This window comes from Kogia breviceps, chromosome 5 (genome assembly GCF_026419965.1).
Source record: "Kogia breviceps isolate mKogBre1 chromosome 5, mKogBre1 haplotype 1, whole genome shotgun sequence".
NCBI lineage: Eukaryota > Metazoa > Chordata > Mammalia > Artiodactyla > Physeteridae > Kogia > Kogia breviceps.
The window spans coordinates 29,461,588-29,486,212 of record NC_081314.1 but is presented as its reverse complement, the minus strand read 5'-3'; the positions used below and the strand labels follow the sequence as shown (position 1 = coordinate 29,486,212).

At 38.7% G+C, this 24,625-nt stretch overlaps 2 protein-coding genes across 5 annotated transcripts in view; one reads left to right on the top strand and one right to left on the bottom strand.

The window, feature by feature from the left end:
* SH3BP5 (SH3 domain binding protein 5) overlaps nt 1-2,363 on the top strand; it is a 70,986-nt gene extending 68,623 nt beyond the window's left edge. Inside the window, exons 8-9 of the mRNA XM_059063662.2 lie at nt 654-914; nt 1,316-2,363. Of these exons, the coding sequence (XP_058919645.1) occupies nt 654-914; nt 1,316-1,527 (473 nt within the window). The 3' untranslated portion in view covers nt 1,528-2,363. The remainder of the gene's footprint in view (nt 1-653; nt 915-1,315) is intronic.
* Nucleotides 2,364-3,580: 1,217 nt separating this feature from the next.
* The window catches only part of CAPN7 (calpain 7), a 38,342-nt gene continuing 17,297 nt past the window's right edge, over nt 3,581-24,625 (bottom strand). The window contains exons 9-21 of one of the 4 annotated variants that reach the window (XM_059063660.2): nt 23,396-23,489; nt 20,839-20,985; nt 19,544-19,650; nt 18,303-18,423; nt 14,310-14,454; nt 14,080-14,179; nt 13,659-13,794; nt 12,977-13,052; nt 9,068-9,213; nt 8,239-8,301; nt 7,526-7,656; nt 4,915-5,007; nt 3,581-4,821 (exon numbers count right to left, since the gene is read on the bottom strand). In XM_059063660.2, coding sequence (XP_058919643.1) covers nt 4,677-4,821; nt 4,915-5,007; nt 7,526-7,656; nt 8,239-8,301; nt 9,068-9,213; nt 12,977-13,052; nt 13,659-13,794; nt 14,080-14,179; nt 14,310-14,454; nt 18,303-18,423; nt 19,544-19,650; nt 20,839-20,985; nt 23,396-23,489 — 1,504 coding nt within the window. In that variant the 3' untranslated portion in view covers nt 3,581-4,676. The remainder of the gene's footprint in view (nt 4,822-4,914; nt 5,008-7,525; nt 7,657-8,238; nt 8,302-9,067; nt 9,214-12,976; nt 13,053-13,658; nt 13,795-14,079; nt 14,180-14,309; nt 14,455-18,302; nt 18,424-19,543; nt 19,651-20,838; nt 20,986-23,395; nt 23,490-24,625) is intronic. The other 3 variants (XM_067033810.1, XM_067033809.1, XM_059063661.2) reach the window with 3 other exon arrangements.

Sequence of the window (24,625 nt, the reverse complement as noted above, 5' to 3'; positions counted from 1 at the left end):
AGTGACGTGTCTCTGGGTGGGCCTTGGTCATAATGGTCCACAAAACAAACGAGGCACAAGCTACAGAGCGCTGTAAGGGAATTGTGTTCTGTGGCCAGTAGTGATCTAGCTGGGCTCCGAGCACGTCTTTTATGAGGTCACAAGTTACTCAGAAGATGGTCCCAGCAGACACTCCACACAGGGCCGTCTTGTCCAGCAGCTTTTGCTGCCCGTCCCGTGGAAGGAGGCAGCCCTGAAGCCTGGCTGGCTTGGTTCAGGGTGCGTTACGCAGGCCAGCCCTCTTCCTGTGCACGGGGGGATCTGTTTGGGGGACTGGGGTGGATAAAACCCCCCATCTGTGGCTGAATTCACCTTCCACCTTCAGGCAGTGTCTGGTGATGCTGACTTCTAGGGCAGGGGCTGGAAAGTGATGGTAAGGACACTGAGTATCCATGGGGTCCAGCCGCTTCCCTGCAAGGTGCTCTGGAGTCTGGTCACACGAGCTCAGGATGGCCACATCACTCTTCTCCAGTGCCCTGATCCTGGGATCAGGTGGCTGGACCCGGCAGCTGCCAAGCCCTGTCTAGCTCCTGCCTGCAGCGGACGTGTCTGCAGATGTGTAAGGAACTGGGTCACTGTCAGGCCTGGGTGATGGCTGTTCTCTCTCCTCCTAGTGGCCTCCGAGGCCTTCGAAGATGACAACTGCAGCACCTTTGTGTCTGAAGATGATTCGGAGACCCAGTCCGTGTCCAGCTTCAGCTCGGGACCCACGAGCCCGTTGGAGATGCCCGAGCAGTTCCCCGCAGCCGTGAGGCCCGGCAGCCTGGACCTGCCCAGCCCCATGTCCCTGTCGGAATTTGGGATGATGTTCCCGGTGCTGGGCCCCCGCAGTGAGTGCAGCGGGGCCTCCTCCCCTGAGTGCGAGGTGGAGCGAGGTGAGTTGAGCCCCCTGCCTGGGGGAGCCCGCCCCGGAGGCCACGCTTAGGGCCTCGGTGCACATGCTGTGGTGTGGTGGCCTGAGATGGCACCCAGCTCCACTCCCAACCTGCTTCCTTCTGTATCTGCCATCACAACAGTCCTCTTGACAAGCACCTGCTATAGAGGTTTCTGTTTCCCAGCTGTTACATGAGTGTGACAGATTTCATCTGCAAAGATGAGGGACATATACGGTTTCCCGCAGAACGAAAGCAGTAGGCAGTCCTGTGATGGAAGCCCTTGTGTGATGCGCACAGTGGGGCCACACTGGGAGTCTGGAGGTTGAGCTGGCTGATGGGCTGGGGTCCAGGGGACCCTTGGAATCGTCGGTACTCATCCTGCGATCTTTGCGTTTCTACAGGAGACAGGGCGGAAGGGGCAGAGAATAAAGCAAGTGACAGAGCCAGCAACCATCGGGGTCTCGGCAGCAGCAGCAGTGACAGTGGCGAGAGCCCAAGCAGCACATCCCCCGAGGGCCAGGCCTTGGAGGACAGGATGCGGCAGCTGTCCCTGCAGGGCTCGAAGGGCAGGGACAGGGTCATCGCAGACATAAACGTGGTGCAGATCGGCTGATCGAGCCGCGGCTCTGGCCCAAGCTCATATCAATATTTAGACATGAAACTGTATGGAGAACAATTGTGCCAATAATCATTTAATATATGCCAAATCCCAAGCATTGCCTCTAAACTGCACTAATGATGTTTCAGTGAGCTTGAGAGCTGAAGATGTTTCTTCTGGGTAAGAGCTCTCAGGCTGGTGTTTTTCAGCAGAGTCGTTGCAGGTGGGCTGTGACCAGGCCCACGGCCTTTGTGGAATGTCCCCTGTCAGTGCTGTGGAAGCAGTAACCGGTTCCTGGGAAAAATCCCCGAGCCGGGAAAGGGGCCGGGGAGCTGAGCTCCAGCGGGCTCAACGGCTGGCTCGATTGGGAAAATGGCCTTGTTCTCTCCTTTATATCCCAGGGGGTCTAAAGGAAAACAAGTACACAAGACAAAACTCAAATATTCAGAACGACACCTTTTTGACCCAATGAAGACTTAAAAAATCCAAGGACACAATTCATTTTCATCATCTCTGGTTTTCAGAGGGGGCTTTTAAAAAAAGTGAATTTGCTGGGACACCCATTAAAATCATCTTCTGTAAAAGGTCACCAAGAGCTGCACTTTTGGGGGTGGGACAGGTGAATGCTGGTTTGGGGATGGGGGGGGACGAGGGCAGCAGGGGCCTGTCACAGAAGGGGGTTCATGGCTGTGGAAGAAAAGGTTCTATAGCGTAAACCTCATCCTACCGGCCCGGGGGACTTATTCTAAGAGAAGTGCATGGGGAATGGTTGCCAGTGTTGTTCTAGATTGACAAGGTGTTAATTTCTCTGTAGGCTGTAACTTTAAAAATAAAAAACTATTTAAGGGTTATGCTGCACTAGTATTTCTTAGAGGAAATTGTTCCTTACAGCTAGGAAAGGGAGGAGGCACACGTTGGCAAAGGCTGTTAAATAGAAGCAATGGTGTCTGTTATGCTAATAGTGTAAGTGTTCTATTACTGCTTTTCTTGTTTTCATGGTTACCCATACTTAGAGCATTGTATTTTATTTGTCCTTTTTTTGTTAAGAAAACTTAGCGTTTCTAAAAGAAAAAAAAGCAACCCCATTCAAGTTGCCCATTAAGTCTGTTAAGCTATATAAGCTTTTTTGTCATTTGTAAATCCCTTCATACTGTCCTGTTTTCTCCTTTTTTAATGACTGATACAGTATCCTAATCACAAGGTTATTTTGTACTTGTCTTAATACCTTGAGTGTAATAAAAATGGCTTAAGAAAATGTCTTTCTGTGACTTCAGATAAGAAATCCTGATGTTGCCTAAATCTTCCAGACAATCCTCTTGCCATAAGGAAGAGCATGGAATGCAGTGGTCATCTGTTCTTATTTTCAGTTAAGATCCTGGATCCTAACAATTTAAGCCCTGATTGATTACCAGGTTTGAATTAGAATTCCACTTCTGCTGCTACTAAAGCCGAGCAGTACGGAGACACAGTGGCAGGAAAATAAGTAAAGATGAGGTGCTTATGCTGGAGGCCTGGTTCTCCTGTCTGTGGCACCTGGGCATCTCCTAGGTCTCAGCCCCAGAGGTTGACTAGTGATTCAGGTATACTTGGGCACTGGACTTTGAAAAGCTCCCCAGTTGTTTCTATTCTCTTTCTATATTGGTCCAACCAAAATTAATCTTTACTTGTACCTCGTCAGTTCTATTTAGAGCTCTGTTACAGAATTCAGCATTACAATATAGTAAATTGTTTATATAGGTCTCCTCCATTGGATTTTTAAGGGCAGGGATTAGGTCTTAGTTTGCATCCCGTATAAGATCTTTAACACAAAAGGTTCAAATCGTTTATAATAAATATACCTCTTATGCTTTAGATTTTTCTTTAAAGTCATAGAAAAGTAATCCACCTAAAATGTGCTAAAAGTGAAAGCACTATTTATCGAAGTGAAATCTCACTATCAATCACTAGTACAATCTACCACTATCCTGAATGTAAAAGAAAAGAACAGACATTGTTTGTAAAAGTGTGAATTTTCATGCAAGTAATGAGTTCTGTTTTAGATGGAACATACCACACGAAGTCCTCTAATAATTTCTCTAGGTTAAACTACGCAGTTTCCATAAGTATAAACAAACATTTTATTTCAATGAAAGATAATAGAAATACAAAAGAAGTTTTAATAAGAGATGATGAAAAATCCCACTGTGTTAATTTTTAGATCTTTAAAGTCTTGAGCATCATTCTACTCTGATGAATTTTTATGTCAACAACTGGGAATCTATACATAACAGTAGTATCCTGGCAATTGTTTCAAAGGCAACCCAATTACCATATATTAAATCCTCAATTGTATTTTCTTTAGAGTGATGTTACCATAAGAACACTGAACTACAGAGCAATTTAAAAAAGACTATACAAACTAAATTGTAATGTCTTCAACGTCTCAGACTACTACTTTCATCAACCTGATAAAAACTACACTGATGAATGTACCTCAGTTCTCTTTACGTAAGTCAATGGGAGACAGGTCTCTAACCTCAACAACCTTCATTCTTGAGCATCAGCATCTTCATGCTAAGTTAATTAGTATTAAAACTTTATCCTTTCATAACCTATGGACAACAGTAAACATTTAAAGCCATAAATAATGCAGAATTAAAATCTCATGGTAACATGATTCATTTGATAATTAGGTGCCCAGGATGTACAGGAGAGTCACGACACAAGCAGGTCTACCTTACAACATGCTCTGCCAAGAAGACAACATAACATAAATACTTAAGGATATTATCCCAGCCTACTGTTCCACTCAGTGAGTGAGTCTACCACCCCTCATTTTCCTCGTCTGGTCTCGGTTCCCTCTTAGCAAGGGCATCTATCTCAGTGCTGGACTGAGCCTAATCTTTAAGCATCTCTGCTTTTTTGTACAATGTGGCCCCTAAATGCAAGCCCACTCCACATATACACAAAACCATGTAAATGGTACTTCTAAGTGACATAGGGTAATTCTGACTGCATACAATTCTCACCACACACCCTGACTTCAGCACCAGATACCACAGGAACGTTTTTAGAGGTTTCATTCTGTTCTGATGATTGTGTTCAGTGTCCTGGAGATCTGTGTCCTCATTTGAAGAGTTGATGTTTGGTGAGTATAAGATCCAGCTATTGCTGAGGTTTCTCTGTCACTGCAGTTGTGTTGTCTTGATGGGGATAATACTATTAAAGTCCAAGAAAAACGGTCCTTCTTGTTTAGGCAAAAAAGTACTGGGAATGATATTGTAGATCCCAGCAGGTATATTTTCTAGTTCCAGGTAGCAAAACCCACACCTATATTCAGGGAAAATGAGAACAAGGTTTTCAGGTGATGATGCCACAGAAAGTAAAGTGTAAATTAGATAGCAATCAAAATGCCAACATTACCTGTAGTCACCACTAGATTTCCTCTGAAAGCCATGGGGACCAGGGTCTCCCACCACAGAAACTGTTATAACTTCAAATCCAACACTATATTGCCTAGCAGTAAAAAATAACAAATTATTGCTGTTATTAAGTCATCTCAAACACATACCCAAAATAACTATACCTAAAGTGCAGATGCATTATTAAATCAAGTACATGCTTCTAAAGCTTCAGTAGGAGGAAACGGCACCCTGAGACACATGCATACTATTTTTACTCTTAATTACAGAAAACCATTTATATTTTTAAATTGATGCCATAAAGATTAATATTTTATTAAACTTACTTTAGAACAGACTATTTTTACCACAGGCTCTCAGAGAATAATGTTAAATTTAAATGATAAAATAGTATATTAGGCAGAAAAAGTAGAACAGGAGAGGACCCTGAAATAAGATCTAAATTTACAGAAATAATTAGCATATGGTACACATGGAATTACAAATCAGTAGGGAAAGGATTACTTATGTGGGTGGTGATAAGGTGACAAAAGCTTAGAAAAAAAATGGTTAAATTGTATTTCACACCAAATATAAAATACATTCCATATGGACTTAAAAAAATAATGTAAAAAATAAAACCATAAAAGAACTAGAAGAAAATACAGTGAAAATTTATTTGACATTAGGGTGAGAGTTCCTGCCTACAGCAAAATAAACCAAAAGAAACAGATCTGATTATAAAGAAAAATTTTTTTCTATGTGAGAAAAAAAATCTGGGAAAAATACCTGCAAATATGTGAAGGAGTTAATAAATACCTTTACATACGTACCCTTATTCATGCTTACAATTGAGAAAAATGTGACAAGTCCAACAGAATAATGGTCAAAAGACATGAATAAATATATGAATAAAGGAAAAAATACACATCGTCAATAAACATTTTTCCATATTCAAGCTACATGGTAATGAAATACAAAAGGGCAATTGTTCACTTATCAAACTGGTAAAGGCTTTTAAAATGACATGGAAAAATAGCTTAGGGCTTCCCTGGTGGCGCAGTGGTTGAGAATCTGTCTGCCGATGCAGGGGACACGGGTTCGTGCCCCGGTCCGGGAAGATCCCACATGCCGCGGAGCGGCTGGGCCCGTGAGCCATGGCCACTGAGCCTGCGCGTCCGGAGCCTGTGCTCCGCAACGGGAAGAGGCCACAACAGTGAGAGGCCCGCGTACCACAAAAAAAAAAAAAAAAAAAAAGAAAAATGGCTTAGTCTTATCTAAAGGATTATTAGTTTCTTTCGAAATAGTCTGTAATTACAGGAAGGCAAAATTAAGCCTAGTTTTATTTAGAAGCTAGTACTATTTTTATTTGTATTCTCTGTATTTTTTAAACCTTTTAAAATTGTGAAATATAACACAGTGCACATAAAACAAATATACAATTATACAAATAATTCATAAAGTGAACAAACACCTGGGTCGCCCCCACCTCAGTCAACAAAACCCTCTCAGCACCGCAGAATTCCCTGTGTGCTCCCTTCTGATCACAGCCTCTGTCCCCCAGAGCTAGCTTGCCTGGTGATCACTTTCCTGTTTTGTCTATAGTCTTGACTACATAAGTGTGCATCCTTCAACAGCAGTTTAGTTTTACCTGTTCTTGACGTCATACAAGTGGAAGTCAAGAACAGGTAAACAGTCACACATCCTGTTATGTGAGTTCTGTTGCTCAGCCTTGCTCCCAAGACTTACCCATGCTGTGGGGAGCTGTAATTTATTTTCATTGTTATGGCGGACTCTATTACTGTATGACTGTTTTATAATCTTAAATGCCACTGATGAACACTGGCTTTTCTAATTTTGGGCTCTTACACAATTTATTGGCCATTTGGATTATTTCTTATATGACATGCCTATTCAAGTTTTTATTTTTGTTTTCATTTTTTAAAAACTGCAGACTTGGAACTTCCCTGGTAGTCCAGTGGTAAAGAATCTGCCTTACAATGCAGGGGACACGGGTTTGATTCCCGGTCGGGAACTAAGATCCCACATGCCATGGGGCAACTAAGGTCACATGCCACAACTACTGAGCTCGTGTGCCTCAACTAGAGAGCCTGTGTGCTGCAAACTACAGAGCCCACGTGCCCTGGAGCCTGCGCGCCACAACTAGAGAAGAGAAAACCTGCACGCCACAACTAAAGAGAAGCCCATGCGCCTCAATGAAAGATCCCACATGCCTCAATGAAGATCACGTGTGCCGCAACTAAGACCCGATGCAGCCAAAAAAACAAAAAACAAAAAACTGCAGACTTTCTTCTTACTAATGTAGGATATTTACAAATCTTTTTATGTGCTCTTTGTGTCTTAAGTCTTTCCTTATCCTGAGGTTCTTATCTCCTGTATTAGTAATCCACCTGGAATTGATTTTTAGATTGGATGTGAGACAAGGGTCTAATCACCTTTTTGGTATGTGGATATTAATTATTCCAGCACCATTATTGAATGGTGCCCTTTCCTCACTCCTCTTTAATCATAAATTAAGTGTCCACACATATATATATTTCAAAACCCTATTCTGTTCCACTAAACTCATTTTTAATATAACTATTAATTTAAGAAGGTTACTTATCACAAACCTTGGTCCTCTTAGCTCGATCAGTAGTGGCCCAGTCTTCTCTATATGGAATTGGTAAATGGGGTTATTTTTGTGAGTCTCTTGGAAATTTCCACATCCTCCGGCACTCTGACCACTCCACTTTCCATTAATCTAATAAAACAAAGCTTTTGTATTAACAAAACTTCACATTCTATAATTCTACTTTAAAGACAAGATTCCTTTGCGCCTTAAAAAAAAAAGAAAAAAAAAAGTAACTCTCCACTGTGGCTGCATCCTCTCTCTCCAGGCTTTATTGCCACTGGCAGCCAGCATCCCTCTCCAAGTCAGCCCGGCTACTTTGCTACTCTCAGCCCTGTCTCCAACTCTCAGCCTTCAAGTCTGCCCTGCCAAGAAGTCCCCCTAAAATCCTCTTCCACACGTCCAACCCACCCTGCAGAGTCAGTCTCAAATTGTGCTTAAGGCCTTCCCTACTGACCAAGGTTTGCATTAATCTTCTTTCTCTGAATTATTTTTTTTCCCATAGAATCACTTAACCGGTGCTCACTGAAGAGCTTGTATTCCAATCCAGACTGGAGACTACTTACGTTTCCCTTGTAGTCCTGTCAAGTCCCAGAATGTTTTTACTTTGTAAGAAATTGTTAAACATGAAAAAAATAATGAGAAAAGGAGAAAAAAGAAAGGGAATTCTAAGATTTCAATGAGATTATGACCCAGAGAAAAAAATTCTCTTACCTGTTTTGATACAGTATATGGTGAAGGTATCTTTGAAAAAGTAAAGCTGCATGCTGAGTATACCTAGAGTAAAAAAAAAATATTATAGTGATAAAATTTATGCTTATAAAAACACTAAAGTGATGAAAGAATGTTTTGGAAGACTAAGAAATTAGTTGGCATATATAATAGTCCTGATTCTGTAGGCAGCCTGGCATCAGGGCAGGAATAAACAACTGCGGGTTGGGCAGCTAAGGCTCTGTCTGCTGCTAACTGTATGACTCAGGACATACCACAATCTCCCTAGGCCTTGGCTTCTGCATGTGAAAAATAAAGGGGGTGAAAGAAGCTCCCAAAGTCCCTTTCGTCACTAGAAATCTATTCAAATTGAGCTTCTTGACTAATCTATGACAAACAAATCTATGCAGAACAAAATTACAATGAACTTCCCAGCTACCTGAGAGCCATGTTTATAGGCAATCGATTTCCTTTCACTAAGTTCAAGGTTTTCTTTTTTAATTAAATAAAAGTATTATGTAGACTAAAGGAACTTTTATTGCTCTGTGAGTTTATTAGTCCAACATATCAAATTACCTCAGGACTAAACTACTACTCTAAAAACTAAAATGTTCATTCAAAATGTTATTCAAAATAAAAATTTTACCATTCAAAAGCATTATTTTCTGCATGAAGCATCATCATAATTTAATACTGAATTGTTATACAGATAAATACACACAACAATTATAGATCAATCTTTATAAATAAACCTTTTTTGTAGATAATCCCACTTACAAAGCAGAGACGTTATGTACCTTCTATTATTGTTCTGTCATGTTGGTTTACTTACCCGGACTGTGTAATGGATTGTGTTCTGTTTTTCATACTGAGAAACCACTAATGTAAAGGTATGGGTCCCAGGTGTGGTTAGCTTTATCTTAGTCAAATAATGAGGGCTGTTAATTCGAATCCCATCAATGTACGGAGGTGGGTCAGCTGCAAATAAACAAGTAGGTTTACAGAAGACAGGACTTTATTTTCTTTAGTTTTTAAGTTTTATGGTTGATGTAGGAAAAATAATTAAATGGATGGACATCCCCTTAATTAATTCTTTTTTTTTTTTTTTTTTTTTTTTTTTTTGCGGTACGCGGGCCTCTCAACTGTTGTGGCCTCTCCCGTTGCGGAGCACAGGCTCTGGACGCGCAGGCTCAGCGGCCACAGCTCACGGGCCCAGCTGCTCCGCGGCATGTGTGATCTTCCCGGACCGGGGCACGAACCTGTGTCCCCTGCATCGGCAGGCGGACTCTCAACCACTGCGCCACCAGGGAAGCCCTAAATTCATCTTTAAAATATAATGTACTAAAGAATTACAATTTCAATTTAAAACTTTACAATTAAGCAATTTAAAACTTTAAAATGAAATAGTTTCTAATAAGTAAAAACAGATCTTTTATATGATAATCCCTGCTATTTGCCCTATGTTTTATTTTTCTCTCCTGGTAGAGGATTTTTAAATCAAGATTAACTTTTTTTCTTTTAAGGAAAATTTTTAAAAAGATACAAAGAAGTAAACATATATGTTTTTATATATATAAACATATGTATAAAAGTAAACATGTTTATATATATAAACATATATATATAAACATATATCTATTTCCCAACACTGAGAATTAAATTAACATATTTTTTGTCATACTAGCTTCTTTATAAAACAAAGTTCCTTTTAACCACCACCATTAATATTCCATTCCACTCTAATAGATTTGATGGGCATCCTTTCAGACTTTCTCTCTCTCTCTCTCTCACACACACACACACACACACACAAGCATATATCTAAAAAAACACAGTATATGTCTTATCTTTCATTTTTCACTCAAGTTTTTGAGATCTATGTTGATCTATATAGATACAGTTTATTCCTTTTAAATCCATGTGTACAGTATTGTATGCCATAATATGAATAGGACATATTTTATCTATACTCCCCCCATCTAGTTATTCAGACAATGTAGAGATTTGGATTATTTCCAATATTTTGCTATCACACACAATGCTGCCTGTCATATTCTTTCACAGTCTCATGAATTAAGGCTGATACAATAAAATCATTTCATGCATGTCAATTAAGTCATTTAAGATCAATGCTATATCACTGAGGTTATTTAGGAACACTGAATATTTATAATGTAATTTGTAGAAAAAATTTTAGTATCTCAAACAGGTAATAAGTCTCTCAAGCTTAGAGGTGGTGTGATCTAGCGTGAAGGGGAAAAGAATGGGCACGTCTGTCGTCCTGAAAGGTGTGACCTACGTCTCAGTTTACTCTCCTGTCAGATAGAGAAGCGTCTGATTTACCTCAGAGTATTGTGATGAAAACAAAACTAGAAACCAGAAAGTATCCTGAAATGGCAAAGTCACTATGTGGAAGAGAGGAAGCATTGTTTTTTAAAAAATCCAAATACAAAGAGTAACAAGTTGTCTGAAATTCAAAAGCCATGTAACATGTTAATGCTAGGAATATGCTCACAAAATTTGTACTTTTTTGGTTATATAATGACCAACGTGAAAGACGGAAAATTTAGCTAGTTTAACTTGACATTTATCATTGGACCTACCGTGTGCCATGCACATCCCTGAAAAGCCTGGGATACCCTCAATGCAGCATAACGGGGAAGAAGGCCATGTTTTCCTGTCATCAAGCAAAACGAAACTAGACAAAACCACTTTTGATCCCATCTCCCCCATCAGTGCCCGTTTCTCTGCACAGCCTTCTTGAAAGAACAGTGATTGCTTCCTTACCTCAGGCCCTCCTCAATCCACGCCACCTGGGCTTCCAGCCCCCCTCTCGCCAACTCTGTTCTTGTCAAGGCCAACGATGCTGTCAGGGCTCTAGGTCCAACAGTCTCTTCTCTGGCCTAATCTCACTGGACCTCAGAAATAGCAATGGGTGGAGCTGTCCACTCGTTCCTGCACGGAGTATTTGCTTCCCTTGGGTTATGTGAAACCTTACTCTGTCTCGTCAGGTACCCTGTTCAAATTCTTCTGTGGTAACTTGCCCTCTGCTCAACCATAAGATGCCAGAGTCCAAGGGCCAGGTGCTGGGTGTTTGTCTCTGAACCTACAACCCTCTCCGTAGGTGATTTATATACAGTCCTACCTTCAAATGCCCTCCTTATCCCCGACTCCCCGTCTGTACCTGCGGCCCCACCCTTGTCCCAGAATTCTGCTCAAAACCCCAACTGCCTACTTGGCACCTTCACTTGGAGACTTAACAGGGATCTCAAATTTAACAAAACCAAAAATTAACCTTTGATTTTGCTCCACAACAAATCTGCTCTCTCCTCTGCTCCCACCATTTACATCTCAGTCAATGTTACACCTTTCTATGGCTCAAGCCCCAAACACAGGAATCATCCTCGACTCCTCTTTGACCACACATTAACCCAAATCCTGACAACCCTAACCAAACCCAAATCTGTCCACTCCCCATCTCCACTTTAGCACCCTCAGTTCAAACCACCGTCACTCCTCACATAAATAAAATCACCGAATTGGGTTCTCTGCTTCCATTTTTTGTCCCCTCCAATATATTCTACAAAGAATTTTCTTAAAAAAATCAGATAATGCCATTTTCCTGATTAAGACCCTCTAAAGATTTCCCATCACGCTTAGAGCAAACTCCAAACCCTTTCCTGGGCTGATAGACCTCCTGTGATCTAAGTCTGCACACCTCTGACCATTTCTGTGATACCACACTTCCCAGGCCTCCTGGTCTTTCTTCTGTTCCCAGAAAACACCTATCTTTCCCTCATTTTAGGGTCCTTGCACTTGCTGTTCCCTCTGCTTATAATGCTTTTACCTCTGCTTATAATGCTTTCTCCTCTACTTCTTTGCATGACTGACTCCTGTTCGTGATTCAGAGTTCCTCTTATCCTTTCTCAAAGAGGCCTTCCATGGCCACCCAACCAAAGTAACCAATGTGACCCTATGCATTTCTTTACAAATATGTGTCACTAGCAGGTCTCTTTTTTCTTATTGTTTGTCTCCCAAACTAGAACATAAACTAACAGCTCCCATCATGAAGTGATAAAAAAATTTTTTTTAATGTGAAAGCAAAATGGTCTCAACACAGTATGTTAATGCCTTAGGGAAAGATTTACTTTGCTTGGCTGGAAGGTTATCACAGAGAAAATAACATAAACTGGATCTTAACCACATTCATTACGCAGAATAGAGTAAAAGGAATATGTGGGCAGAGGGCAGGTAGAAGAGATTCTCGGCAGAAGAAACCGGGTGAAAAGAGGGGCAACAAGGGCATGGTGTGTTCAGGAGAAGCCACACCCACTGTGAAATGCTGGGGCGTGAGATAAAGGGGGACAGTGAGGTGAAGGCCAGAATATAAAAAGCCTTAGACATCAAGCTGAAGAGTTTGGATTTTATCCAAGAGTCCATGGAAAACCACAGAATTTTTGATCAGGGAAAAAAGATAGGATTTAAATTTTAGAAATAAAGCTCTGACAGCAGTGTGCAAGAGTGTAGAAATCCCAAATTCCTGAGGTCTCTAAATTAAAACTAAATCAAAACAAAACACACAAGTAGCATAAATACCTACCCATCTGTTTGAGTAATTTCTTTTAGTCTATTAGCATAATTATTAACTTCTGCATATTATCTACATAAAATTTGTCATTTTCAAATTAATCACACAAATAGAATTTTAATGTTTGTTTGAATGTCTGTTTACTAAACATACCTGGGTAATAAACCTTTTTCCCATCAGTCTTGTATACAACCATTGTGATAAATTCTCGATTATTTGCAAAATCATCCTAAAAGCACAAAGAATCCGATATGGTTAGGAAAATGGGCTCAAAATGCTCCTGTGTGTGTGTGTGTGTGTGTGTTTGTGTATGGAGGTGGGGAGGGGAGGGGAAGGAGACTCTTTCTAAGTTTAAGAGCATTTCTATTTAGTGTTATTAAAAAATGTCATTTTTCTGAATTAAATTGTCATTTCAATAGATGACCATATTGTATGAAGTAAGATACTAAAAAAACGACTCTAAAGCCATTAAAATTATGGTTACCCTTTATAAAATCAGGCCCAATGAATCAACATTTCCAAACCCTCTTTAGCATATTTTTTATGTTAATATTCTTAAGATCTAAGCATACAGAATCAACACTAAAACCCTCTCTAGAAAGCATAAACTTTCTCATATTTTTCTTCATAGATGATTTCTGAGCGAGATTTTAAGTGTATAATTATAAACGACCAATCTCCTTTGAGGAAAATATTCATTTATCTAAGTAAACACTATTTTCAAGCCACCTATATAAATGAAACAGGCTGGTGATCAAGTTACATATCTTGCTCCCAATGGTCTAATTATATTTAAAAGAATTTCTGTATGGGATCTAAGAAGGGTTATCAGTACCTTGTCTGTTATGTGTCTACTAAGCAAAACCCAAACCGCAGCGCCCCCTTGTGGACACTGCACCTCCAACTTGTACTGGGGATTGTTGGCCAGGCTATAGGCATCTTTCACAGGTCCTTGCTTAGCATCCCAAGTGCTAATGGACAAAATCAACAAAGAAAGTAGTAATTAAATTTCTCATAGAGCTAAACTGAAATACTATTTTTGTTTTGGGTTTCAAATACAATTAGGTTATCGGGTTTTCTTGTTTTTTAAATTTTTGGCATAACCAAGAAGCATATAAAGAGAATAACTATTACACGACAGTCATCTGTGGGCATGACAAAAAGAGAGAGAACACTAGTCTTCCCAAATAATTTCATTTTAAATGAAAAAAGGGAGACTACTATAAAGCATATTCTGAAATGTGCAAAAAAGTTACCTGTGAATACATGTTGATTCTTTAAAAAGACCTGGATTCCAACTCAAATAAATCACATCATAATACTGGCAGAGATCATCCCACGAGATCCAAAATATTCCTGAAAATCAGATGTCTTTGTTAGTCTAAAAAAAAAAATCTTAATGACGTGTCAGTTAAGTACATTTCACACTGTTAAAGCATGTTATTTATTTAAAGATCAAATATTATTAAATTAAAAAGATATTTACCATTGTCTATTTTCTGAGCTGTTCGAGGATCAAAGTTTAAACACTTTTGCAACTCTGGGGTCCAGTTTTTTACATCGTTTTCACTGTATCTTCCTTTCCAACGTAAATGACTCCAAGGATTTTTCAGTTGGATAAATCGCAGCCCCTATTTAAAAAACCAGGAGATAACGAAGTTGCAAAACAGTTTTACCATATTTTTATTAGCTATATTATTCTCCAAGCAAGGATGCAATTTGAATACTTATCCATTCTTTTCCCAACAAATAAATCTGAAATTACTATTCTTTAATCAATACTTCCCCAAATGACATATCTGATCAAAAACTATAAATGGCTACCTATCCCTAGAGCTATGCTGTCCTTATGTAGCCACTAATCACACGTGATTAGTTATATTATAATTAAATCGGGACTTCCCTGGCAGTCCAGGGGTTAAGACTCTGAGTTCTCAATGCAGGGGGCACAAATTTGATCCCTGGCTGGGGAACTAAGATCCCTCATGCCTCATGGCGCAGACAAAAAAAGAAAAACAAAATTGGTATCATTTAATTCAGTTTACAAATCAGTTCCTTAGTCACAGTGGCCACATTTCAAGAGTTCAAGGACCAAGTGTACTAGTAGCTAATGCATCGCACAGCACAGACACAGAACATTTGCAGCCTCACAGGAAGGTCTATGGGGCTGCCCCGCCTTCGAGCGTCCGGTGTTCCCTGTCCTTTCGGAGCCTGCTCTACTCTGGCCTCACTGTTTTCTACTTCCCATGCCCCCCGCATTTGGCTCCAGGGGAGCCCTTCCTCTCACAACACCGCAAATGACCCTTTTATTCAATTTCACCTCTAAACACCTTCGCTCCTACTGTTCCTGTCTCTGGAAGGCGCTCTCGGACCCCTTTTAACTACTCTTCTTTTCAGATCCTCTTTAGCTTCGTTCTCCACTGTCTCTCAGTGAAGACTGAAGCAATGAAAAGAACACGAACTTTGGAGTCATAATGAAATAGGACCAAATTCCAGCTCTACTATTTATCAGCTTTATGGGCCTTGGTTGGTCATTACTCTCTCTGAGCTGTTGTGAAGATTAAATGGAGTAACACATGAAAAGTTTCTAGCACTTAGCAACTTCCTTCTCATTTGAATTACTACCTCTCCTTTAAAGTTCATAGTGCTAACAATCTGTATTACGTTAGTTTACAACAAATAGTATCCTATCTTATATCGTTTCCTACTTGTGCAAATGCGGGAGTCTTGTCTCCCCAATGCGACTGTAAACTCCTTGAAATGGTAACACTATTATCCTTTTTCAGACGTCTCCACTGAGTTTATGGAACACAGTATGTGCTCAGTAAATACTGGGCATGTCTACAGAGTTGATTACACTAATTCAGAAAAACAAAAGAGCCTGTAAATCCAAAAGATTTGTCTTATTTCCAGAAGTCAACTTAGAAAATTGTGTTCTTTTTCTAATAATGTCACAAATCAAACTATCTGGAAGCCATTTGGAAAAAAAATACATTCCTTTGCTATTTCAAATGTGGCAGATCATGGCCTGGGGAAGATGTGATTTCTGGACATAAGCCAGACTAATTACTCTCAGGCCATATTCCCTAGAATCTCATTAATACAATTTCTGTTCTCAATCTCTTCTACACCACTTGTGCCTCACCCTGCCCCTGCCACACATCAGCCAACAAACATTGAACTCTAACTCCTTTCTTTTCATAAAACCTATTTCTACATGAGCAGGAAATCTCCTTATTTCAGGACTCTATCACTTCTTAACGGAAGGAGTATATATATAAAGGAGAGGAAACTGCTGCTAAGCTTTTCAGAGGCAGGTCCCAGGTATCACTGACATTCAAGGGCACTTTTGGTGGGAATGTAAATTGGGTCCAGCCATTATGAAAACAGTATAGAGATTCCTCAAAAAATTAAAAATAGAACTGTCATACAATCAAGTAATTTCATTTCTGGGTATCTGCCCACAGAAAGAAAAACCACTAATCCAAAAAAGACATATCCACACCAATGTTCATGGCATCATCATATACAAGAGCCAAGATATGGAAACAAACTGTGTGTCCATTGATGGATGAATGGATAAAGAAATTTGGTATACATATATACAATGAAATGTTAGCCATAAAACAGAATGAATTCTTGCCATTTGCAACTACATGGATGGACCTAAAGGGTATTTGCTAAGTGCAATGTTAGAGAAAGAAAAATACCATATGATTTCACTTATGTGTGGAATTTAAAAAACAAAACAAATGAACAAACATAACAAAAAAGAAACAGACTCACAGATACAGAGAAAAAAGAGGTGGTTGCCAGAAGGGAATGGGCTTGGGGGGATGAGTAAAATAAGTGAGGGAGATTAAGAGGCAGAAACTTCCAGCTACAAAATAAATGAGTCATGGGGATGAAATGTTCAGCACTGGGAATACAGTCAATAATATTGTAATAACTTTGTATGGTGACAGATGGTGACTTATTGTGGTGATTATTTTATAACATGTAGAAATATCGCATCACTATGCAGTGCACCTATTGTACATCTATCATACCTCAATTTAAGATAAAAAATAAAATGTATAAAAAAATAAAAAACAAGCAGCCTTAATCATTACAGAATAACTGACACATGGGATTGATACTGTGTAAACAATGTTAACTGATTTTTAACAAGGCTATTATTTGAAATGTTTACTTTACTGAAATTTAATAACTTTTTAATGTTTTGTTTTCAAGTCAAACCACAGGTACCTATTTTTCTCTTAAATATGTTGTTTTTCTAGTTTCCCTTGAATAATCATAACAGTCTTATTACTTGAAGTAAATGATACATCTTTACAGAAATTTTCCTCATATTCAAGCTTACTTTCAAATTGACTGTTTCATTATCTAAATTTAAATCTCTTGCCAGACACATTCATTAATATCTATCTCAAAGGATGTTCTAACAATAAAATTGTTACTAAATAATAGCAACTGTTATTCCCAATGTTTTAATTGGTGTTCGTGGCAAATTACATTCCTGAAACAAACATAAACCTCTCAGCTTATTCAATTTCACATAAATTTTTATATTTTTTGCTTTATGTAGTCAACTTTTATGCCACTTTAAAAGAAAGAGACAATTATACACAGACTGTTTGGAGGCACCACAATGGGGGCTGATTTAGAAAGCTCTGAGACTATGAATTTTTAAATGTTGCAGCAGGTCCCAATTGCCTTTGTAATTCATACAGTTCCATGTGCCACATACTCTGTTCTTGCTGATTAATCACTACTTCTTTCTATAAGTTTAAACAGAAGAAACTGGAATACACTGCTAGTTAAAGTTTCCAGTAACTAGACAGCTTAGTTTCTATACCATCAGGGAAAAAGAGTCCTTCCTTAATAATTTTTATATTTTCTAATCCATAGAACAGATCTATTTTTCAGTGAAAAATAACTAATCAATAACATGAGAAGTAATGAAGTCAACCGTGCCAACACCCACACACAGAAAAAGGGTCTGAAAAAAGCCTCATAGCATGCAAGGGCTGTTAGGAAAACACTTGCAAACCCACTGGCATGTTTCCTATTCATAGGCATCCTCGTATTTTTCGTCCGTGCACAGCTATTCACTGAATGTCTACTATGCTCTATAGCCTGACACTGCGATTGACCCCCAACGCCAACGGACAGCCCAGAACCTTGAGGGACATGTTTTCACTTTGACCCTGCTACTTTTATGGGGAAAAAAAAAGGCATACAATGTTCCTGTTCTGTCATCAATATCTGTGCTGCTACTGTCATTACATTTCCCATCTTTTTATTCGTAATTTCCAATGGTAGAGGTCAAGTTGTTTAATGTAATAGGTGGAATGATTTTAAAACTTGGCCTAAACCTTGATTTGTCAGTATTTAAAAGGCTCATGTATCACTTGGAATCCTTGCAACGTCTTACTAGCACACAAGAAAAACAAGGGAAACAAATGTAAGGCAAAACCTTGAACTCTCTGATGTCCAACACGGCGTATGCGTGTGTGGGAACCAGGCCCCACCTCTCGCCTTCAGCTTCAGTCATCACTCCAGTGGATGCGGTGATGAGGACATCCCCTTTGTGAAACCTGGAATGGACCCAACAGACAAGTAATCAAAGGAAAACACATCTGTACTCTTACATCACACCACCTTTCCTTTAGCCTCATGGTTTACATGAAAATTTCCACAAAGTAGAAATCTTTTCTAAAATGGGATATCCCCAACAGCCCCCAGAGAACTTTTAACAAGTATATTTCTATTTTACAGCAAATCAGAAAAACTATCACATTTCTTTCTTTTCCCTCCCAGTTTTAGAGAACTTAATTCTCAGGCAGAAACCTATCAATGAAGGCAAATAAATGTTAAATTTTCAAATGATTTACAAATAAAGGTGAGGATGTGAAATACCAAATGTATTTTCCCCAAAGCTACATCATTTTATTTATCAAATCAGTGAGCTTTCTGGTTTCAGTACTGAATGTGTATTATTGTATAGACAGTTTTCCAGTTCTTCATGTGGATTATCCATTTAAGGCTTAAGCTATCTTCCTCTTTATGTTCTCACCCTTCTCTCTTCCCACCTTCCCTCAAATTGGTAAGTACTCAGGAAGTACAAAATTACATATTCTAGATTCAAATGTTTGGATTACCTACCATCTGGATTAACTGTAAGCATCAGTGAGGATGACTGAGGGCTGGCTGGGACGAGTGCATAAAGTGGAGTCTATTTTAAAAACACAACTTCCCTAATAACTGAAAATGACAGCCTCTGCAATATCCATTCTAAATAAGACATGGTTTTTATTTTTTAATAAATTTATTTATTATTTATTTATTTTTGGCTGCGTTGGGGTCTTTGTTGCTGCGTGCAGGGTTTTTCTAGTTGCGGCGAGCGGGGGCTACTCTTTGTTGCGGTGTGTGGGCTTCTCATTGCGGTGGCTTTTCTTTTGCGGAGCACAGGCTCTAGGAGTGCGGGCTTCAGTAGTTGTGGCTCGTGGGCCCTAGAGCGCAGGCTCAGTAGTTGTGACGCACGGGCTTAGTTGCTCTGCGGCATGTGGTATCTTCCCAGACCAGGGACTGAATCCGTGTCCCCTGCATTGGCAGGCGGATTCTTAGCCACTGCACCACCAAGGAAGTCCCAACATGAAGTTTCTAAATAGCCTCTTTTAGTACAAAAGACAGAGACAGAGACAGAGAAATGTTTACCTTTGATAAAGCATCCGGAAAGAATTATCCTTACTGAAAGTCTGGCTGTCTGAGTGCATGGCGATCCTTTCTGGTATCCAACCAGTCAGTGCATGAAGATCAATATTCTGCAACATAAACACAGTCAGGACAGTCAACGTGGTTTTCAAGCTCTTAAATAAATCCGCAGGGTCGCTATCAAATCTCATTGATCTGATATGATGGTTCTGATAGAAATAAATCAGAAGGTAGTAAGTTGTTCTCTATCAGTAATAAATCTCTTATTTAACTCGAATTCCTACCTGGATTTAAGCGCAAGCCTCTCTTCTTACAATCTCTGCTGCTCTTCCTGGATTCAAAGAATTGTTTTATTGATAAATATGATGAAAACTCAAAACGTTTAACAGAAAAAACTGCTTTGATGATGATGATGACAGTCACTCACCATTTACTGAGTTTTTACAATATGACAGTCACCTTTCCTAACATTTTACATATATGCTCATTCCTTCTCTCTTTAAGCTGACTGGGTAAATCAACAGGCAATGGGTTAGAAAGCTAAACTAAAAATATTTAAAGGACAGAGCAACTGAACATGGAGACTGGGAAGATATTTTAACATCCTATTACCTTTAACTATGAACTATACATTCTTTGACTAGCATTATAAGAACCAGAGGATGAAGGAGGCTGGGTACTGAGCAAGGATACTAACCAGGTATGAATAATGGGTGATTTGCATATATTACTTCATTTAATCTTTACAGTTCTTGAGAGGTGGGTATTATATCACAGACAAGCAAATAGGCTAAGAAAGGGTAAATACCTTTCTAAGGCAAACAGGCTGATTAGTGTTATAATTCAAAGTCATGCTAGTCTGAATAATTTCTGGCATAAGGCCAGTGGTTTACAACTAAAGGACACCGGCACATACCTTGACTTTACAGGTTAAGTTGTGTTAAGGTTGGGAAAAACTAACTCCAAACTCCTTGAACCTGAATTTACAAATCAAAAAAATATATACAAGGATGACAATATGACATATCCCTTTGATCTGCAGAGGCTTCTCTGGAAAGGTACACTGTATTTAACTGGCCATATATCCCACCGGAACGGTAGACACATACCCAATCTATACAATGTGCAAATAACCTTACAAAAGAAAATATGTACTCCCATGATAAGATGATTGATCAAAATTTTTCAGGGGTTGATAATGTTTTCATTTAAACCAAATATATCATCTATAATCTTTCAAACTTACAATAGTCATATCAGATAGCAAAAGTCTGTGCCTGGATCATCTTCTTACTTACTGAATTGGATCCTGGAAAATCATATCCTCCCATCACTTTCATGTATGCTTTTTCTATGAGAGAAACCCATAATTCACTTTTGTTGTTAGAATAAGAACAGAGCAATTCTCCCTTATGATCCACAGGTAACTGGTCATCAATTATCACCTGGAGAAAGAAAACATTAATTTCCTTAGGTGGTACAAAATATCTTAAAATCCTTTCTATCAAAAAACCTCCACACCTTTCATACTGATAAAATAAAAGGCATGCTATGCCTATTGTTAATGATAGTTTTGTATTTCTAGAATCTGATCAATTATAAAATGTTTTGTGATGCCTTTCTTCATTCTTAACTTTCTTTAACTTTCTTCTACTCTTATCTTTGAGCCAATCGGTTGGTTAAATGTTATGGATCTACTAGCAAAATTGTTAGAAATTCTAGAAATGTATACTATATCTAAAATAATTACAAAAGGGCTTCTCACTATTAAGCTAAATAACAATATTAACCTAAACCTGCAGAAAGATTCATGCTGTGTTTAGTTATAAAATATTATGGCTAAAAAATACATTTAAATAGTATAGAAATATAGAAGTAATCACCACAAAGATACGGCTTCTAATTCACATTATAGAGTGATTTGGGAAACAAGAGGATAAGAATTTTGATCTAATATTAACAGAAGAACTATGCAACTTCATTTTGAAAGATTCTTTAAACAAGAGGTTATCTAAAAATTATAGTTCAGAAAAACCACATTCTCAATAATTTTGTTTAGTTTTTAAGAAATCAGCTAGAGCAGTGGTTCTGAAAGGGTGTTCTCAGACAACAGTATCAACATCATCACCTAGGAACCCATCAGATATGCAAATTCTGGCCCCCTCTGTAGACCTACTGAATCAGATACTTTAGGGATGGGGCCCAGCAATCTTTTTTTTTTAATATAAATTTGTTTTTATTTTTGGCTGTGTTGGGTCTTCATTGCTGCATGCAGGCTTTCTCTAGTTCTGGCGAGTGGGGGCTACTCTTAATTGCGGTGCACTGCCTCTCATTGTCGTGGCTTCTCTTGTTGCAGAACACGGGCTCTAGGCACGCAGGCTTCAGTAGTTGTGGCGCGTGGGCTTAGCTGCTCTGTGACATGTGGGATCTTCCCGGGCCAGGGATCGAACCCGTGTCCCCTGCATTGGCATGCAGATTCTTAATCACTGTGCCACCAGGGAAGCCAAGCAATCTTTTTTTTAACAAGCTCTCCAGGTGATCCTGTGCACAATACAGTTTGATTATCATTCAACTACTGAGCAACTTCTCAGCTTCTCACACAGGACTCACTAAGGGATCTTGTTTAAATGCATATTCTGATTCAGCAGGTCCAGGATGAGGCCTAAATTCTGCAATTCTAACAAATTCCCAGGTGATGCTAATGTTGATCCCTGGACTTCCGTGAGTCGACAGGAGCTAGAGAATCCTAACAACACAAGGCCCTTACAACATGGTTTGGTATCCTTAAAGAAAGTAAAGATGTGAAATTTATTGTTTTATTTATTTATTTATTTTAAAAATTATTTTTGGCTGCGTTGGGTCTCCGTTGTTGCATATGGGCTTTCTCTAGTTGCGGCGAACGGGGGCTACTCTTGTTGCGGTGCACAGGCTTCTCACTGCGGTGGCTCCTCTTGCTGTGGAGCATGGGCTCTAGGCGTGTGGGCTTCAGTAGTTGTGGCACACGGGCTCAGTAGTTGTGGCTCGCGGGCTCTAGAGCACAGGCTCAGTAGTTGTGGCACAGGGGCCCAGCTGCTCCACAGCATGTGGGATCTTCCCGGACCAGGGATCGAACCTGTGTTCCCTGCACTGGCAGGCAGATTCTTAACCACTGCGTCACCAGGGAAGTCCCAAAATGTGCAATTAAAAACTATGTATATATTTCACAAAGGAAAACAATATTAAAGGTATCTTACATCTCAATTTATGACTATACACTTAAATTGTTCTGACCTAACAGACTTAGTATGTCTGATATCCTTTTAATCAAAAAGATAATTAGGGCTTCCCTGGTGGCGCAGTGGTTGAGAATCCGCCTGCCGATGCAGGAGACACGGGTTCGTGCCCTGGTCCGGGAAGATCCCACATGCCGCGGAGCAACTAAGCCCGTGAACCATGGCCGCTAGGCCTGCGCGTCCGGAGCGTGTGCTCTGCAACGGGAGAGGCCACAACAGTGAGAGGCCCGCATACCGCAAAAAAAAAAAAAAAAAAAAAAAAAAAAAAAAAAAAAAAAATAATAATAATTAACCATCAGATTAAAATTCACTTTAAGCATTAGCAATCATTAGCTCAATGTCACTTCTGGGAACTTTCTATAAATTTTCCCAAACCCATTTTTAAAAAGACTTTATGCTTGTCATGGTTTTTATTTTTAATTATTACTGATGATCTTATTGTAGAAATATGTATAATATCACAGAGTCAAAATCAACTAAACTGACTTTTAAAATGTTTACACAAATAACATTTCTTAATGATTCTACTCAAGAGCCAAAGGTGGGGAAGAGAGAAGGGGCCGATATGGGGAGAAACATTCACCTTTCTAGGGACACCATTGAGGTGAAGTTTTACCATATACTTTCCACATGGGTTGTACTCTGGCTCACCATCCTTATTCTGAGGGTAAATTATGCTTTAATAAGGAAAAGAAATAGTGAAATACCAACATTAATATTCAATATAAACTATTATGCAGAATATTACGTTTTATTTAAACATATGCTATTGTCTTAGAGATTTTTATAAAAATAAACATAAGAATATTTGTCCATAATAGGCCTGTAACAGAAAAAGAATTTTACCCTAGTCAAAGTGCTTATTCAATATAAATAAATGAAGAAAATATCTTATGCAATCACATAGCAGAGCATACATTTTACAATATTCTGAAAAATACTCAGTTTTTAATTATTTACTATAATAAATTTTCTATTAAGTGGATATATTTTAACCTAGTTAAAATAATCTACTTTTGTCCCCAAGACATAAAGAGAAGACCATTTCAATTAACCACAACTAAGGAAATTGTAACTCTGACAGAGATAAAGTTAGCAGAACTCTGATAAAGTACACAAAATTATCTAGTAAGAAACCTGTAGAAACTATCAGTATCAATTTACTTTCACAAACTGCACATTATTTACTTACATGGTCTGTTTATCCAATGGCAAATGGCTTGAAACTAAGGTTTGTATCTAATTAATCTTTGTACTTTCAGGACTTAACAAAAACCACTCAGGAAGAGTTGTACAAAAAAATTATAATGCTTTTTTTTTACAATGAATAATTTTAAGGTAATAAAGCTTTTAAAAATTGAAAGAAAGTTATTTCCCAGTACCATTTCAGTACATTCTAAAGCAGTTCTAGCCAACAAAAATGTTATTTTATATTTCATACATTATATTTTATATTAAAGTCTTATTTAACCCAATATATCAAAAACATTATGATTTCAATAAATAATAAATATAAAAATTTGAGATATTTTCCAAGAGACATTTTTTGGTGCTAAGTTTTCAAAATCTGATCCATTTTACACTTATAGCCTATCTGAATTCAGACTAGCCTATTTCAAGTATGTAACATCCACATGTGGCTTATGGCTACTATACAGTACAGTGCCATTATAAATATGATATGATTTTAATTTGACCAATTTCATTTATTTCAAAACATATTTATTTTATTTATATTATTGTAACTATATGTGCATATGTTCTTAGACTGTCTTAGCAAATCTTTCCACACTCACAAACCATCTGCTTGACA